The sequence below is a fragment of the Tachyglossus aculeatus genome, chromosome 7 (assembly GCF_015852505.1).
Source record: "Tachyglossus aculeatus isolate mTacAcu1 chromosome 7, mTacAcu1.pri, whole genome shotgun sequence".
NCBI classification, from domain to species: Eukaryota; Metazoa; Chordata; class Mammalia; order Monotremata; family Tachyglossidae; genus Tachyglossus; species Tachyglossus aculeatus.
Window position 1 is genome coordinate 7491432 of NC_052072.1, and position 17167 is coordinate 7508598.

Consider the following 17167-nt stretch of genomic DNA (forward strand, 5'->3'; position numbering starts at 1 on the left):
TAAGTGAGGGGTAAGAGAGGAACAGTTTGCTGGTCTAATATGAAATGCATTTATAGAGTAAGGATAAGCACTTGGAAAGTATAATTCGGCAACAGAGACAATCCCTACCTATCAACGGACTTGCAGTGTAGAAGGCAGGGAGATAGGCATCAAAACAAAACAAGTGGACGGGCCTCAATAACATCTATATAAATATATATATATATCTTGGATCTACCCCAGGCTTAGCCAAAATAAACACTTATTTATAAATGTAGAAATAATGCAGTGAATCTCACCTCTAAATTACTCATTTCGAAGGTCAGTAAGTGAGGGGTAAGAGAGGAACAGTTTGCTGGTCTAATTTGAAATGCATTTATAGAGTAAGGATAAGCTCTTGGAGAGTATAATTTGGCAACAGATAGAGACAATCCCTACCTAACAACGGGCTCGCAGTGTAGAAGGCAGGGAGATAGACATTAAAACAAAACAAGTAGATGGGCCTCAATGACATCTATCTATCTATCTATCTATCTATCTATCTATCTATCTATCTATCTATCTATCTTGGATCTACCCCAGGCTTAGCCAAAATAAACACTTTTTTATGAATGTAGAAATAATGCAGTGAATCTCACCTCTAAATTACTCATTTCGAAGGTCAGTAAGTGGGGGTAAGAGAGGAATAGTTTGCTGGTCTAATACGAAACGCATTTACAGAGTAAGGATCATTTTTTTCTTCCTCCGGCACAGTGGCCAGATAGAAATGACAGTTTTTCTGGAAACCTTTCAAGCTCTCTTTTGCTATTTCATTAGGAAACTTGACAGCTTTCCTCTTCAGTCATTTGTGTTGTCCTTCTCACCAGGACCAAAAGAAAGAAGGAATTTCCTAAGGCTTTTCTCTTTGATCTTTTCCTCCTCTCCTTTGCATCTTTCCCTAGGCCGGCTTTCCGCTCTTCTCTCTCTCCCTCTTGGTCTTTTTCCTCACTTCTTTCATGCTTCTCCCTTGGGCTGGAATAACATTCATTTGTTTACACTCTAGGTAGAGTAATTCCTCCTTGTAATCTTTTCACACAATCCACCCAGCCTCCCAACTGCTCATCTCCCCAACAGCAGTAGCAGCTGGCCCCGGCCATTTTCTTTCTAGCCGTTTTTGTTTTTTTAATATTTGATTTAAAACGGAAAGAGCCCGGAGACGGTCAGTTAGGAGTCCTGGCACCCTCAGCCCAGCTCCTCCAGTTTCCTGCTGTGGGACTTCGGGCAAGTCCCTTAACCTCTCTGGGCCTCCATTACCCCATCTGTAAAATGGGGATCAGATTCCTCACAGAGAAGTTGAGAGGTTTCAATGAGACAATGAGAAAAGCAGCGTGGCTCAGGCTTTGGAGTCAGAGGTCATGGGTTCAAACCCCGGCTCCACCACTTGTCAGCTGTGTGACTTTGGGCAAGCCACTTCACTTCTCTGGGCCTCAGTTACCTCATCTGTAAAATGGGGGTTAAAACTTTAAGGCCCCCCGTGGGATAACCTGATCACCTTGTAACCTCCCCAGCACTTAGAACAGTGCTTTGCATGTAGTAAGAGCTTAATACATGCCATTATTATTATTATCTTCTAGACTGTGAGCCCACTGTTGGGTAGGGACCGTCTCTATATGTCGCCAACTTGTACTTCCCAAGCGCTTAGTACAGTGCTCTGCACACAGTAAGCGCTCAATAAATACGATTGAATGAATGAATAATTAATGTGGTGGTAGCCCAGAGCTTAGAACAGTGCCTGGCACATATTAAGTGCTTAACAAATGCCACCATTATTCATTCATTCATTCATTCATTCAATCGTATTTATTAAGCACTTACTGTGTGCAGAGCACTGTACTAAGCGCTTGGGAAGTACAAGTTGGCGACATATAGAGACAGTCCCTACCCGACAACGGGCTCAGAGTCTAGAAGGGGGAGACAGACAACAAAACAAAACATGTGGACAGGTGTTGAGTCATCAGAAGGAGTAGAAATAAAACTAGATGCTCATCATTAAGAAAATAATAGAATTAGTAAGTATGTCCAAGTAAAATGACTGTGAGCCCCCACGGGGGACAACCTGATCACCTTGTATCCCCTCAGCGCTTAGAACAGTGTTTTGCACATAGTAAGCGCTTAACAAATGCCATCATCATCATCATTATCATTTTGTACAGACCTCAGTACCCTGTGAGTGCTCAATAAGTAATAATACTTAGTAATAATCATCATCATTATGGTATTTGTTAAGCGCTTACTATGTGCCAACCCCTCTTCTAAGTGCTGGGGTAGATACAAGGTAATCAGGTTGGACACAGTCCATAGCCCACGTTCATTCATTCATTCATTCAGTCATATTTATTGAGCGCTTACTGGGTGCCAAGCGTTGTACTAAGTGCTTATACTCTAAGCCAGGCACTGTACCAAGTGCTGGGGTAGATTCAAACTCAGCGTGGTTCAGTGGAAAGAGCCCGGGCTTGGGAGTCAGAGGTCATGGGTTCAAATCCCAGCTCCGCCACTTGTCAGCTGGGTGACTTTGGGCAAGTGGCTCAGCGGAAAGAGCCCGGGCTTTGGAGTCAGAGGTCATGGGTTCAAATCCCCGCTCTACCATTTGTCAGCTATGTGACTTTGGGCAAGTTACTTAGCTTCTCTGTGCCTCAGTTACCTCATCTGTAAAATGGGGATTAAGACTGTGAGCCCCCCGTGGGACAGCCTGATCACCTTGTAACCTCCCCAGCGCTTAGAACAGTGCTTTGCACATAGTAAGCGCTTAATAAATGCCATGATGATGATGATGATGAAGTCACTTAGCTTCTCTGTGCCTCAGTGACCTCATCTGTAAAATGGGGATGAAGACTGTGAGCCCCGTGTGGGACAACCTGATCACCTTGTAACCTCCTCCCCTTCCCATCCCCCTGCCTTACCTCCTTCCCTTCCCCACAGCACCTGTATATATGTATATACGCTTGTACGTATTTATGACTCTTTATTTTATTTGTACATATTTAGTCTATTTATTTTATTTTGTTAATATGTTTTGTTTTGTTGTCTGTCTCCCCCTTCTAGACTGTGAGCCCACTGTTGGGTAGGGCCCGTCTCTATAGGTTGAAAACTTGTACTTCCCAAGCACTTAGTCCAGTGCTCTGCACACAGTAAGGGCTCAATAAATACGATTGAATGAATGAATGAATGAATGTAAAATGGGGATTGACTGTGAGCCCCACGTGGGACAACCTGATTCATTCATTCAATCGTATTTATTGAGCGCTTACTGTGTGCAGAGCACTGGACTAAGCGCTTGGGAAGTACAAGTTGGCAACATCTAGCGACAGGCCCTACCCAACAGCGGGCTCACAGTCTAGAAGGGGGAGGCAGACAACAAAACAGAATATATTAACAAAATAAAATAGAATAAATATGTACAAATAAAATAGAGTAATAAATTCATTCATTCATTCAATCGTATTTATTGAGCGCTTACTGTGTGCAGAGCACTGTACTAAGAGCTTGGGCAGTACAAGTTGGCAACATATTCATTCATTCATTCAATGGTATTTATTGAGCGCTTACTGTGTGCAGAGCACTGTACTAAGCGCTTGGGAAGTCCAAGTTGGCAACATCTAGAGACGGTCCCGACCCAACAGCGGGCTCACAGTCTAGAAGGGGGAGACAGAGAACCTGATCACCTTGTAACCTCCCCGGTGCTTAGAACAGTGCTTTGCACATAGTCAGCGCTTAATAAATGCCATAATTATTATTATTATTATTATAAATAGTGTACCTATTGAGAACACCTGACAAAGCCTGCAATTCCTTCCCCCTCTGCTTTTCCCCGAAGCCGAAGTCGACCTCTCCTTCGAAGCAGGAGCCCGTCTTCCAGCAGATCTGAAAGGAAGCCCACCTTTGCCCCCAAAGCCCGACGAGAAGGTATGGACGTCGGTATTGATTTTTCGGGTTCGCTGGAGTCAGGGGAGAGTTTTTGTCCTAAGGCAGGGAGGGTGAGAAAAAGCTCCTCTCTTGCTTCACTCTGCATAAGCTCTGAAGCTGCCAAAATGCCTCAGAGAACAAGACTGGGACACAGGAGACCTGGGTTCTAATCCTGACACCAATTGTGTCCATCCCCCCCATCTTACCTCCTTCCCTTCCCCACAGCACCTGTATATATGTATGTATGCTTGTACATATTTATTACTCTATTTATTTATATATTTATTTATTTATTTATTTTACTTGTACATATCTATTCTATTTATTTTATTTTGTAAGCGCTCAATAAATATGATTGATTGATTGATTGATTGATTGATAAATACGATTGAATGAATGAATGAGTGCCCACAACGAGCTCACCGTCTACAGGGAAAGATGGTCATTGATATAAAGAAATAAAGCACACAGTAAGTGCTCAATAAATATGATTGATTGATTGATTGATTGATAAATACAATTGAATGAATGAATGAGTGCCTACAACGAGCTCACAGTCTAGAGGGGAAGATGGCCATTGATATAAAGAAATAAAGCACACAGTAAGTGCTCAATAAATATGATTGATTGATTGATTGATTGATAAATACGATTGAATGAATGAATGAGTGCCTACAACGAGCTCACAGTCTAGAGGGGAAGATGGCCATTGATATAAAGAAATAAAGCACACAGTAAGCGCTCAATAAATATGATTGATTGATTGATTGATAAATATGATTGTATAAATGAATGAGTGCCCACAACGAGCTCACCGTCTAGAGGGAAAGATGGTCATTGATATAAAGAAATAAAGCACACAGTAAGCGCTCAATAAATATGATTAATTGATTGATAAATACAATTGAATGAATGAATGACTGCCCACAACGAGCTCACAGTCTAGAGGGGAAGCAGCGTGGCTCAGTGGAAAGAGCCCGGGCTTTGGAGTCAGAGTTCATGGGTTCGAATCTCGGCTCTGCCAATTGTCAGCTGTGTGACTTTGGGCAAGTCACTTAGCTTCTCTGTGCCTCAGTTCCCTCATCTGTAAAATGGGGATTAAGATTGTGAGCCCCCCGTGGGACAACCTGATCACCTTGTAACCTCCCCAACGCTTAGAACAGTGCTTTGCCACACAGTAAGTGCTTAATAAATGCCATTATTAATAAATGCCATTATTAGAGGGGAAGATGGCCATTGATAAAAAGAAATAAAGCACACAGTAAGCGCTCAATAAATACGATTGAATGGATGAATCACTGCGAGTCTTCCTGGGATCCTGCGGCCCCTAAGTCCACCCTTGAAAAGCAGCAAGGATTTCTGCTACACCACAAGGAGACAAATCTCCTCCATCTCCAGAGGGACTGAGAAGGCGAGAGGGAGAAGCGATAACCTCAGTCACCTTCCCACGGGCGCTTGTGCCAGACAGAAACCGGCGGCAGCTGCTGGAATGTCCCTGGCTCTAAAGGCTGACAAACCTGCGGGGCGATAAGGAGAGGAACAAAGTGAGGGGCCACTTCCAAGGGAAATGAAGATAAAGTGCCAAAAAAATTAGAAAATGAAGATAAAGTGCCAAAAAAATTAGTAAATCATTCATTCCCTGACCTGCGAAGTCGGGGACTCGGTAGAAAATGCATGCGGCTGAAGGCTTAGGCCCGCCTCAGAAGGCCATATTTATTCTATTTATTTTATTTAGTTAATATGTTTTGTTCTCTGTCTCCCCCTTCTAGACTTTGAGCCTGCTGTTGGGTAGGGACCATCTCTATATGTTGCCAACTTGGACTTCCCAAGCGCTTAGTCCAGTGTTCTGCACACAGTAAGCGCTCAATAAATACGATTGAATGAACGAAGGCCAGAGGGGATACATGTATATATGTACATATGTTTGTACATATTTATTACTCTACTTATTTATTTTACTTGTACATATTTATTCTATTTATTTCATTTCGTTAATATGTTTTGTTTTGTTGTCTGTCTCCCCTGTCTAGACTGTGAGCCCGCTGTTGGGTAGGGACCATCTCTATATGTTGCCAACTTGTACTTCCCAAGCGCTTAGTCCAGTGCTCTGCACACAGTAAGCGCTGAATAAATACGATTGAATGAATGCTTAGAACAGTGCTTGGCACTGTTATTTCTTTATTTATTCATTTATTTTACTTGTACATATTCTATTCATTTCATTTTGTTAATATGTTTTGTTTTGTTGCCTTTCTCCCCCTTCTAGATGGTGAGCCCGCTGTTAGGTAGGGACCATCTCTAGATGTTGCCAACTTGTACTTCCCAAGCGCTTAGTCCAGTGCTCTGCACACAGTAAGCGCTCAGTAAATACAATTGAATGAACAAAGGCCAGAGGGGATATATGTATATATGTTTGTACGTATTTATTACTCTATTTATTTTACTTGTACATATTTATTCTATTTATTTCATTTTGTTAATATATTTTGTTTTGTTGTCTGTCTCCCCCATCTAGACTGTGAGCCCACTGTTGGGTAGGAACCATCTCTATATGTTGCCAACTTGTACTTCCCAAGCACTTAGTCCAGTGCTCTGCACACAGTAAGCGCTCAATAAATACGATTGAATGAATGCTTAGAACAGTGCTTGGCACTGTTATTTATTAATTTATTTGCACATACTTATTCTATTTATTTTATTTTGTTAATATGTTTTGTTTTGTTGTCTGTCTCCCCATTATAGACTTTGAGCCCGCCGGTGGGTTGGGACCGTCTCTATATGTTGCCAACTTGTACTTCCCAGGCGCTTAGTACAGTGCTCTGCACACAGTAAGCGCTCAATAAATATGATTGAATGAATGAATGAATGCTTAGAACAGTGCTTGGCACTGTTATTTATTTATTCATCTTACTTGTACATATTTATTCTATTCATTTTATTTTGTTAATATGTTTTGTTTTGTTGTCTGTCTCCCCTTTCTAGACTGTGAGCCCGCTGTTGGGTAGGTTCCGTCTCTATATGTTGCCGACTTGTACTTCCCAAGCGCTTAGTCCAGTGCTCTGCACACAGTAAGCGCTCAATAAATACGATTGAATGAATGAATGAATGAATTTGCTTGTATCCACCCCACTGCTTAGTACAGTACCCGGCACTTTGGAAGCTCTTAACAAATAACATAATTATTCATTCATTCAATCGTATTTATTGAGCGCTTACTGTATGCAGAGCACTGTACTGAGCGCTTGGGAAGTACAAGTTGGCAACATATAGAGACGGTCCCTACCCAACAGTGGGCTCACAGTCTAGAAGAGTGGGCTCACTTTATTGTTGTTGTTGTTGTTAGCGGAGAGAGAGTGTGAGAAAAAGTAGTTACAAGAGTTGTTGACCTGAGTGATTTAGTGAGGGGTCTTGGGGTCGGGAGGGAGGGGGCAAAGCCCAAGATAAAGCACAAAGCTCCCTGAGCTTATTGTTGAATTGTACTTTCCCAAGCGCTTAGTACAGTGCTGTGCACACAGTAAGCACTCAATAAATGCCATTGAAAGAATGAATGAATTTCCACCACATCTAATTCATTATGGGCTGGGAACATACCAACCAGCTCTGTTATATTGTATTCTCCCCAGCCCTTAGTAATAATAATAATCATAATAATAATGGCATTTGTTTAGCGCTTACTATGTGCAAAACACTGTTGTAAGCGCTGGGAAGGATACAAGGGGATCACGTTGTCTTAATCCCCATTTTACAGATGAGGTAACTGCGGCTCAGAGAAGTTAAGTGACTTGCCCGAGGTCACACAGGAGACATTATTTATTTATTTTACTTGTACATATCTATTCTATTTATTTTATTTTGTTAGTATGTTTGGTTTTGTCTCCCCCTTTTAGACTGTGAGCCCACTGTTGGGTAGGGACTGTCTTTATATGTTGCCAATTTGTACTTCCCAGGCGCTTAGTACAGTGCTCTGCACACAGTAAGCACTCAATAAATACGATTGATGATGATGATGATATGGGGAGCCAGGATTAGAACCCACGACCTCTGACTCCCAAGCCCGAGCTCTGTCCACTGAGCCACACTGCTTAGTACAGTGCTCTGCACACAGTAAGTGAAGCAGTACAGAAGCAGCGTGGCTCAGTGGAAAGAGCCCGGGCTTCGGAGTCGGAGGTCGTGGGTTCTAATCCCGGCTCTGCCACTTGTCAGCTGTGTGACTTTGGGCAAGTCACTTCACTTTTCTGTGCCTCAGTTCCCTCAACTCTAAAATAGGGATTAAGACTGTGAGCCCCACTTGGGGTAACGTGATGACCTTGTATATTAATAATAATAATGGCATTTGTTAAGCGCTTACTATGTGCAAAGCACTGTACTAAGCGCTAGGGAGGATATAAGGTGATCAGGTTGTCCCACGTGGGGCTCACAATCTTAATCCCCATTTTACAGATGAGGTAACTGAGGCTCAGAGAAGCTAAGTGTCTTGCCCAAGGTTACACAGCAGACTTGTGGCGGAGCCGGGATTCGAACCCATGACCTCGGACTCCAAAGCCCGGGCTCTTTCCACTGAGCCATGCTGCTTCTCCATCCCAGGGCTAACCAGTATCTAACGCAGTGCTTAGAACAGTGCTTGGCACATAGTAAGTGCTTAACAAATACCATTAAAAAAAGTCGCTTAACCTCTCTAGAACTCAGTTTCTTCTTCTGTAAAATGGGAACGAGAAACCGCTCTCTCTCTCTCTCTCTCTCTCTCTCTCTCTCTCTCTCTGTCTCTCTCTCTCTCTCTCTCTCTCTCTCAGATTGGTAGCCCCGTGTACAAAAAGGGACTGTCTTCTTATGATCGTCTCTCTATCCCAGCACTTAGCACCTAGTAAATGCCTAATAAATGCCATAATAACACCCACAGCTATCATTATTATTTATTATTATTATCATTATCTTTTAGACTGTGAGCCCACTGTTGGGTAGGGACTGTATAGGTTGCCAACTTGTACTTCCCAAGCGCTTAGTACAGTGCTCTGCACACAGTAAGCGCTCAATAAATACGATTGATGATGATTATGATTATCATTATTCTGTCCAGGGCCTAGGCCCCGGAAGGTATTTAATACATCTGAAGCAATGAGGAGAATTTCCTTTCCCAAGAGATGAGGGCAGCTGGGTGTGTTTCTGTTTTCTCTCCTATTGAACGTTCCCTGTGCTGTCATTAACCTAACAGGAAAGCGGAAAGGGACAAGGACACGGACGCATACTAGAGAATCTACAAGACAACAAAGGTACAGTTAGACGTACTTGGTTCCTTGATAATAATAATAATAATAATAATAATAATAACGGCATTTATTGAGCGCTTACTGTGTGCAAAGCACTATTCTAAGCGCTGGGGAGGTTACAAGGTGATCAAGTTGTCCCACGGGGGGCTCACAGTCTTAATCCCCATTTTCCAGATGAGGGAACTGAGGCCCAGAGAAGTGAAGTGACTTGCCCAAAGTCACACAGCTGACAAGTAGCAGAGCCAGGATTTGAACCCATGACCTCTGACTCCAAAACCCGGGCTCTTTCCACCGAACCACGCTGCTTCTCCTGCTTGATTTGGCCATTGGAAGGGCTGAACTGATCTCGAACAATATTGAAGTCTCGTTTCCTCCTAGGACCGGGAAGCCTTGTGCCAGAAGCCAAAAGACAGATTCCAGAAAGCCCAGGTGTGTCCCCGGAGCCGCCGATCCAGAATCCAGAGCGACCGGTTCGAGATCCAGAGCGGCCAGCCCAGGACTTAGGCCGGCCCACCCAATATTCAGAGCGGCCAACCCAGAATCCAGGGTGGCCGACCCAGTATTCGGAGCGGCCGACTCAGGATCCAGGACGGCCGAGTCGGGATCCAGGACGGCCAAATCGGGATCCAGAATGGCCAACTCAGGATCCAGGATGGCCAACTCGGGATCCAGGACAGCCAACTCGGGATCCGGGACTTCCAAATCAGGATCCAGGACGGCCAACTCGGGATCCGGGACGGCCAAATCAGGATCCAGGATGGCCAACTTGGGATCCAGAATGGCCAACTCGGGATCCAGGACGGCCAACTCGGGATCCAGAATGGCCAACTCAGGATCTAGGATGGCCAACTCGGGATCCAGGATGGCCAACTCGGGATCCAGGATGGCCAAATCAGGATCCAGGATGGCCAAATCAGGATCCAGCACGGCCAACTCGGGATCCAGGATGGCCAACTCAGTATCCAGGACGGCCAACTCGGGATCCAGGACGGCCAACTCGGGATCCAGAGCAGCCAGCCCAGAGCCCAGAGGGGCCAGAATCTCAGAATTCAGAGCGGCCGACCCAGAATCCGGAGCGTTCAGCCCAGAGGGCAGAGTGGGCTCCTCCGGGCTTTGACACCCCGTCTGGCGACCTTCCCCGTTGGGAAATGGGGATCCCAGGGAACTGGCAACAGATTGGAAGCAGCTCACTGAGAGGTGAGAGCGGCATCCCAACGCGCGCGGTGTTCGTTGGCTGTGGTTGTTGGGTAGGGACTGTCTCTATATGTTGCCAACTTGTACTTCCCAAGTGCTTAGTACAGTGCTCTGCACACAGTAAGCGCTCAATAAATACGATTGAATGACTGAATGAATGAATGTGGGGGCCCATAGCAAGCCCAGGGCATTCATTCATTCATTCAATCGTATTTATTGATGATGGTGGCATTTATTAAGGGCTTACTATGTGCCAAGCACTGTTCTAAGCGCTGGGGAGGTTACAAGGTGATCAGGTTGTCCCACATGGGGTGCACAGTCTTCATCCCCGTTTTACAGATGAGGGAACTGAGGCCCAGAGAAGTGAAGTGACTTGCCCAAAGTCACACAGCTGACAAGTGGTGGAGCTGGGATTTGAACCCATGACCTCTGACTCCAAAGCCCAGGCTCTTTCCACTGAGCCATGATGCTTTATTGAGCGCTTACTGTGTGCAGAGCACTGTACTAAGCACTTGCACTGTAGAGAAATAGCACGGGCTTTGGAGTCAGAGGTCATGGGTTCAAATCCCAAATCTGCCACATGTCTGCTGTGTGACCTTGGGCAAGTCACTTAACTTCTCTGAGCCTGTTACCTCATTTGTAAAATGGGGATGAAGACTGTGAGCCCCCCTTGGGACAACCTGATCACCTTGTAACCTCCCTAGCGCTTAGAACTGTGCCTTGCACATAGTAAGCAATTAATAATGCTATCACTATTTTATTACTATTTGACCTAGCATGGTGTAGTGGATAGGGCACGGGCCTGGAGTTGGAAGGTCATGGGTTCTAATCCCAACTCTGCCACTTGTCTGCTGGGTGACCTTGGGCAAGTCACTTCACTTCTCTGGGCCTCAGTGACCTCATCTCCCCCTCCTCCCCCTCTCCATCCCCCCTCCTTACCTCCTTCCCCTCCCCACAGCACCTATATATATGTATATATGTTTGTTTATTACTCTACTTATTTATTTATTTTATTTGTACGTATTTATTATATTTATTTTATTTTGTTAATATGTTTTGTTTTGTTCTCTGTCTCCCCCTTCTCAACTGTGAGCCCACTGTCGGGTAGGGACCATCTCTATATGTTGCCAACTTGTACTTCCCAAGCGCTTAGTCCAGTGCTCTGCACACAGTAAGCGCTCAATAAATATGATTGATTGATTGATTGATTGATCAAGGGGGCCACACCTCTCCCCATCTTCAATCATTCAATCATTCATTCATTCATTCATTCAATCATATTTATTGAGCGCTTACTGTGTGCAGAGCACCGGACTAAGCACTTGGGAAGTCCAAGTTGGCAACATCTAGAGACGGTCCCTACCCAACAGCGGGCTCACCATCTAGAAGGGGGAGACAGAGAACAAAACAAGATATATTGACAGAATAAAATAAATAGAATAAATACGTACAAGTAAAATAAATGAATAAATAGAGTAATAAATCCGTACAAACATATATACATATATACAGGTGCTGTGGGGAAGGGAAGGAGGTAAGGCAGGGAGGAGGGGGAGAGGAATTAATCAATCAATCAATCGTATTTATTGAGCGCTTACTGTGTGCAGAGCACTGTACTAAGTGCTTAGGTAGTACAAGTTGGCAACATCTAGAGACGGTCCCTACCCAACAATGGGCTCACAGTCTAGAAGCGGGAGACAGAGAACAAAACAAGACATATTAACACAATAAAATAAATAGAAAGGATATGTACAAGTAAAATAAATAGAGTAATAAATCCATACAAACATATATACATATATACAGGTGCTGTGGGGAAGGGAAGGAGATAAGGCAGGGGGATGGAGGGGGGGGGAGGGGGAGAGGAATCAATCAATCTATCTATCTATTGTATTTATTGAGTGCTTACTGTGTGCAGAGCACTATACTAAGCGTTTGGGAAGTCCAAGTTGGCAACATATAGAGACGGTCCCTACCCAACAGCAGGCTCACAGTCTAGAAGGGAGAGACAGAGAACAAAACAAGGCATATTAACACAATAAAATAAATAGAATAGATATGTACAAGTAAAATAAATAGAGTAATAAATCCGTACAAACATATATACATATATACAGGTGCTGTGGGGAAGGGAAGGAGGTAAGATGGGGATGGAGAGGGGGACGAGGGGGAGAGGAAGGAGGGGGCTCAGTGTGGGAAGGCCTCCTGGAGGAGGTGAGCTCTCAGTAGGGCCTTGAAGGGAGGAAGAGAGCGAGCTTGGCGGAGGGGCAGAGGGAGGGCATTCCAGGCCCGGGGGATGACGTGGGCCGGGGGTCGATGGTGGCACAGGCAAGAACGAGGCCTAACGGTGAGGAGGTTAGCGGCAGAGGAGCGGAGGGTGCGGGCTGGGCTGGAGAAGGACAGAAGGGAGGGGAGGTAGGAGGGGGCCAGGGGATGGATGGATGGACAGCCTGGAAGCCCAGGGTGAGGAGTTTCTGCCTGATGCGCAGGTTGATTGGTAGCAATCCCAACCCAGGCCCCCATCCTGCCTCAATGGACCACAAACCTCACCACATGGCCTTGTGAATAGAGCCCGGGCCTGGAAATCAGAAGAACCTTGGTTCTAATCCCAGCTCCTCCACTAGTCTGCTGTGTGACCTTGGGCAAGTCACTTCATTTCTCTGGCCCTCAGTTCCCTCATCTGTAAAATGGGGATTAAGACTGTGAGCCCCATGACGGACAGGGACCATAATTATTATTATTATTGTCATTCATTCATTCATTCATATTTATTGAGCGCTTACTGTGTGCAGAGCCCTGTGCTAAGCGCTTGGGAAGTACAAGTTGGCAACGTATAGAAAATGTCCGGGCTCACAGTCTAGAAGGGGGAGACGGACAACCAAACAAAATATATTAGCAAAATAAAATAAATAGAATAGTAAATATGTACAAATATGTATTATCCTGCCTGATTAGCTTGCATCTACCCCAGCGCTTAACAAATACCAAAAAAAAAAAAGTGGAATGGATTCCCAATCTGAAGGTGGGGGGCACAGAGTAATAATAATAGTTACAGTATTTGTTAAGCAATCTTTGTTAAGCAGAGAAGCAGCATGGCTCAGTGGAAAGAGCATGGGCTTTGGAGTCAGAGGTCATGGGTTCGAATCCCAACTCCACCACATGTCTGCTGTGTGACCTTGGGCAAGTCACTTAACTTCTCTGAGCCTCAGTTACCTCATCTGTAAAATGGGGATTAAGACTGCGAGCCCCACATGGGACAACTTGATCACCTTGTATCCCCCCCAGTGCTTAGAACAGTGCTCTGCACATAGTAAGCGCTCAACAAATGTCATTATTATTATTATTATTTATTAATAAAAATTATTATTATTATTATTGTTAGATTATTATTATCAAGGCCCTACTGAGAGCTCACCTCCTCCAGGAGACCTTCCCAGACTGAGCCCCTTCCTTCCTCTCCCCCTCGTCCCCCTCTCCATCCCCCCCATCTTACCTCCTTCCCTTTCCCACAGCACCTGTATATATGTATATATGTTTGTACATATTTGTTACTCTATTTATTTATTTATTTATTTTACTTGTACATGTCTATTCTATTTATTTTATTTTGTTAATATGTTTGGTTTTGTTCTCTGTCTCCCCCTTTTAGACCGTGAGCCCACTGTTGGGTAGGGACTGTCTCTATATGTTGCCAACTTGGACTTCCCAAGCGCTTAGTACAGTGCTCTGCACACAGTAAGCGCTCAATAAATACGATTGATGATGATGATGATACCAGGCATAGTACTAAGCGCTGGGTTGGTTACAAGCAAATCGGTTGGAACAAGGTCCCTCTCCCCCATAGGGCTCACAGACTTAATCCTCATCGTGCAGATGAGGTTTACTGAGGCCCAGGGAAATGAAGTGACTTGCCCAAGGCCACACAACAGACAAGTGATGGAGTCGGAATTAGAACCCATGACCTGGGTGACTTGCCCAAGGCCACTCAACAGACAAGTGATGGAGTCGGAACTAGAACCCATGACCTGAATTCCAGTCCCGTGCTCTAGCCACTCCGCCATGCTGCTCCTCTAGGATGTATCATCAATCATATTTATTGAGCGCTTACTATGTGCAGAGCACTGTACTAAGCGCTTGGGAAGTACAAATTGGCAACAAATAGAGACAGTCCCTACCCAACAGTGGGCTCACAGTCTAAAAGACGTCCATAGGACGTATGGTCGAAGTTGTTGGGAGCAGGGCCTCAGTTTACCTCGGTCCCCTCTCGCAGTCCTCGCGATTTCCTGGACGTCCATTCCATTGCAGCTGCCTGGAGTTGGGGATTTCAAAGTGAATCCGTCCCCTTTTGATGTTCATCCCTTCCTAGTTGCGGGAAACCCTTCAAGCCGCCTGGCAAATGTCCTTCGGATTCGCTGGGCGTCGGATTGTGGGGGGAAAAGCAATATTGTGTTAACCTGCCGGTCGTGTTTTCTCAGGTTTTTCTGGGTTTTTCGGAGGGTCTGCTCGCTTCCCATCCTCTTCCCAGCCCCAAACCACCCTCAAGGTCACTTTCAAGTGTAAATGAAACACAAATATGGGGATTCGATCCTCGTAAAAATATGCAGGCGTTGAAGCCCTAGGAGCCCAAGTTGGGGTTCATTCATTCATTCCTTCAATCGTATTTATTGAGCGCTTCCTGTGTGCGGAGCACTGGACTAAGCGCTTGGGAAGTACAATTTGAGAACAGATAGAGACGGTCCCTACCCAATGACGGGCTCACATTCATTCAATCATATTTATTGAGAACGTACTGTGTGCAGAGCACTGTATTAAGCGCTAGGAAAGTACAATTGGGCAACATCATCAATCGTATTTATTGAGCGCTTACTATGTGCAGAGCACTGTACTAAGCACTTGGGAAGTACAAATTGGCAACATATAGAGACAGTCCCTACCCAACAGTGGGCTCACAGTCTAAAAGGGGGAGACAGAGAACAAAACCAAACATACTAACAGAATAAAATAAATAGAATAGATATGTACAAGTAAAATAAATAAATAAATAAACAGAGTAATAAATATGTACAAACATATATACATATATACAGGTGCTGTGGGGAAGGGAAGGAGGTAAGATGGGGGGGATGGAAAGGGGGACGAGGGGGAGAGGAAGGAAGGGAACAACAGAGATGGTCCCTACCCACCAACGGGCTCACATTCATTTATTCACTCATTCAATCGTATTTATTGAGCGCTTACTGTGTGCAGAGCACTGTACTAAGCGCTTGGGAAGTACAAGATTTGCAACATATAGAGACGGTCCCTACCCAACAGCGGGCTCACATTCATTTATTCATTCATTCAATCGTATTTATTGAGCGCTTCCTGTGTGCAGAGCACTGTACTAAGCGCTTGGGAATTACAATTTGAGAACAGATAGAGACGGTCCCTACCCAGTGACTGGCTCACATTCATTCATTCAATCATATTTATTGAGCGCTTACTGTGTGCAGAGCACTGTATTAAGCGCTTGGGAAGTACAATTGGGCAACAGAGATGGTCCCTACCCACCAACGGGCTCACATTCATTTATTCATTCATTCAATCGTATTTATTGAGAGCTTACTGTGTGCAGAGCACTGGACTAAGCGCTTGGGAAGTACAAGATTTGCAACATATAGAGATGGTCCCTACCCAACAGCAGGCTCACATTCATTTATTCATTCATTCAATCGTATTTATTGAGCGCTTACTGTGTGCAGAACACTGGACTAAGTGCTTGGGAAGAACGTCAGCAACATGTAGACGGTGAGCCCACTGTTGGGTAGGGACCATCTCTATATGTTGCCAACTTGTTCTTCCCAAGTGCTTAGTCCAGTGTTCTGCACACAGTAAGCGCTTAATAAATACGAAATAAATAAATAAATAAATAAATAAATAATACAAGATTTGCAACATATAGAGACGGTCCCTACCCAACAGCGGGATCACATTCATTTATTCATTCATTCAATCATATTTATTGAGCGCTTACTGTGTGCAGAGCACTGCATTCATTCATTCAATCGTATTTATTGAGCGCTTACTGTGTGCAGAGCACTGCACTAAGCATTTGGGAAGTACAAGTTGGCAACATACAGAGACGGTCCCTACCCAACAGCGGGCTCACATTCATTTATTCATTCATTCAATCGTATTTATTGAGCGCTTCCTGTGTGCAGAGCACTGGACTAAGCGCTTGGGAAGTACAAGAGACTGTCCCTACCTGACAACGGGCTCACAGTCTAGAAGGGGGAAGCTGATCTGGACACAAAAGATTTGTACTTGTCCTTCCCAAGCGCTTAGTCCAGTGCTCTGCACACAGTAAGCGCTCAATAAATGCGATTGAATGAATTTGCCACGCAAATAATTCTGGACACAGACCAAAAGACCCCGTGACCCAACGACATGACTCACCCAACCCGACTTTTTCTTCTAAATTTCCAATCCACGGCGTGGGCGAGTTCCATACAACACGATGAGCTTCCCGTCTAAGCCAGGGTCATGGAAATTTGTGAAGGTTTAGGCGTTCAGGTAGCCATTCCCCCAGCCCGCATCCCATTTATTGGGCGCTTATTGGGCTTATTGGGCGCTTACTGTGTGCACAGCACTGGACTAAGCCCTTGAGAGATGACCAAGCAACAAAAAATAGACACATTCCCTGCCCACAATCAATCAGTCAATCAATCGTATTTATTGAGCGCTTACTATGTGCAGAGCACTGTACTAAGCGCTTGGGACGTACAAATTGGCAACATATAGAGACAGTC

The 17167-nt window shown here is 44.7% G+C and overlaps 2 protein-coding genes across 2 annotated transcripts in view; both read left to right on the plus strand.

The window, feature by feature from the left end:
* LOC119930863 (calcium-binding protein P-like) overlaps positions 1 to 10025 on the plus strand; it is a 31209-nt gene extending 21184 nt beyond the window's left edge. Inside the window, exons 4-7 of the mRNA XM_038749582.1 lie at positions 3833 to 3921; positions 9131 to 9188; positions 9564 to 9840; positions 9893 to 10025. Coding sequence (XP_038605510.1) covers positions 3833 to 3921; positions 9131 to 9188; positions 9564 to 9840; positions 9893 to 10025 — 557 coding nt within the window. The remainder of the gene's footprint in view (positions 1 to 3832; positions 3922 to 9130; positions 9189 to 9563; positions 9841 to 9892) is intronic.
* Positions 10026 to 10168: 143 nt separating this feature from the next.
* The window catches only part of KIAA2012 (KIAA2012 ortholog), a 49851-nt gene continuing 42852 nt past the window's right edge, over positions 10169 to 17167 (plus strand). The window contains exon 1 of the mRNA XM_038749583.1: positions 10169 to 10382. Within this exon, the coding sequence (XP_038605511.1) occupies positions 10334 to 10382 (49 nt within the window). The 5' untranslated portion in view covers positions 10169 to 10333. The remainder of the gene's footprint in view (positions 10383 to 17167) is intronic.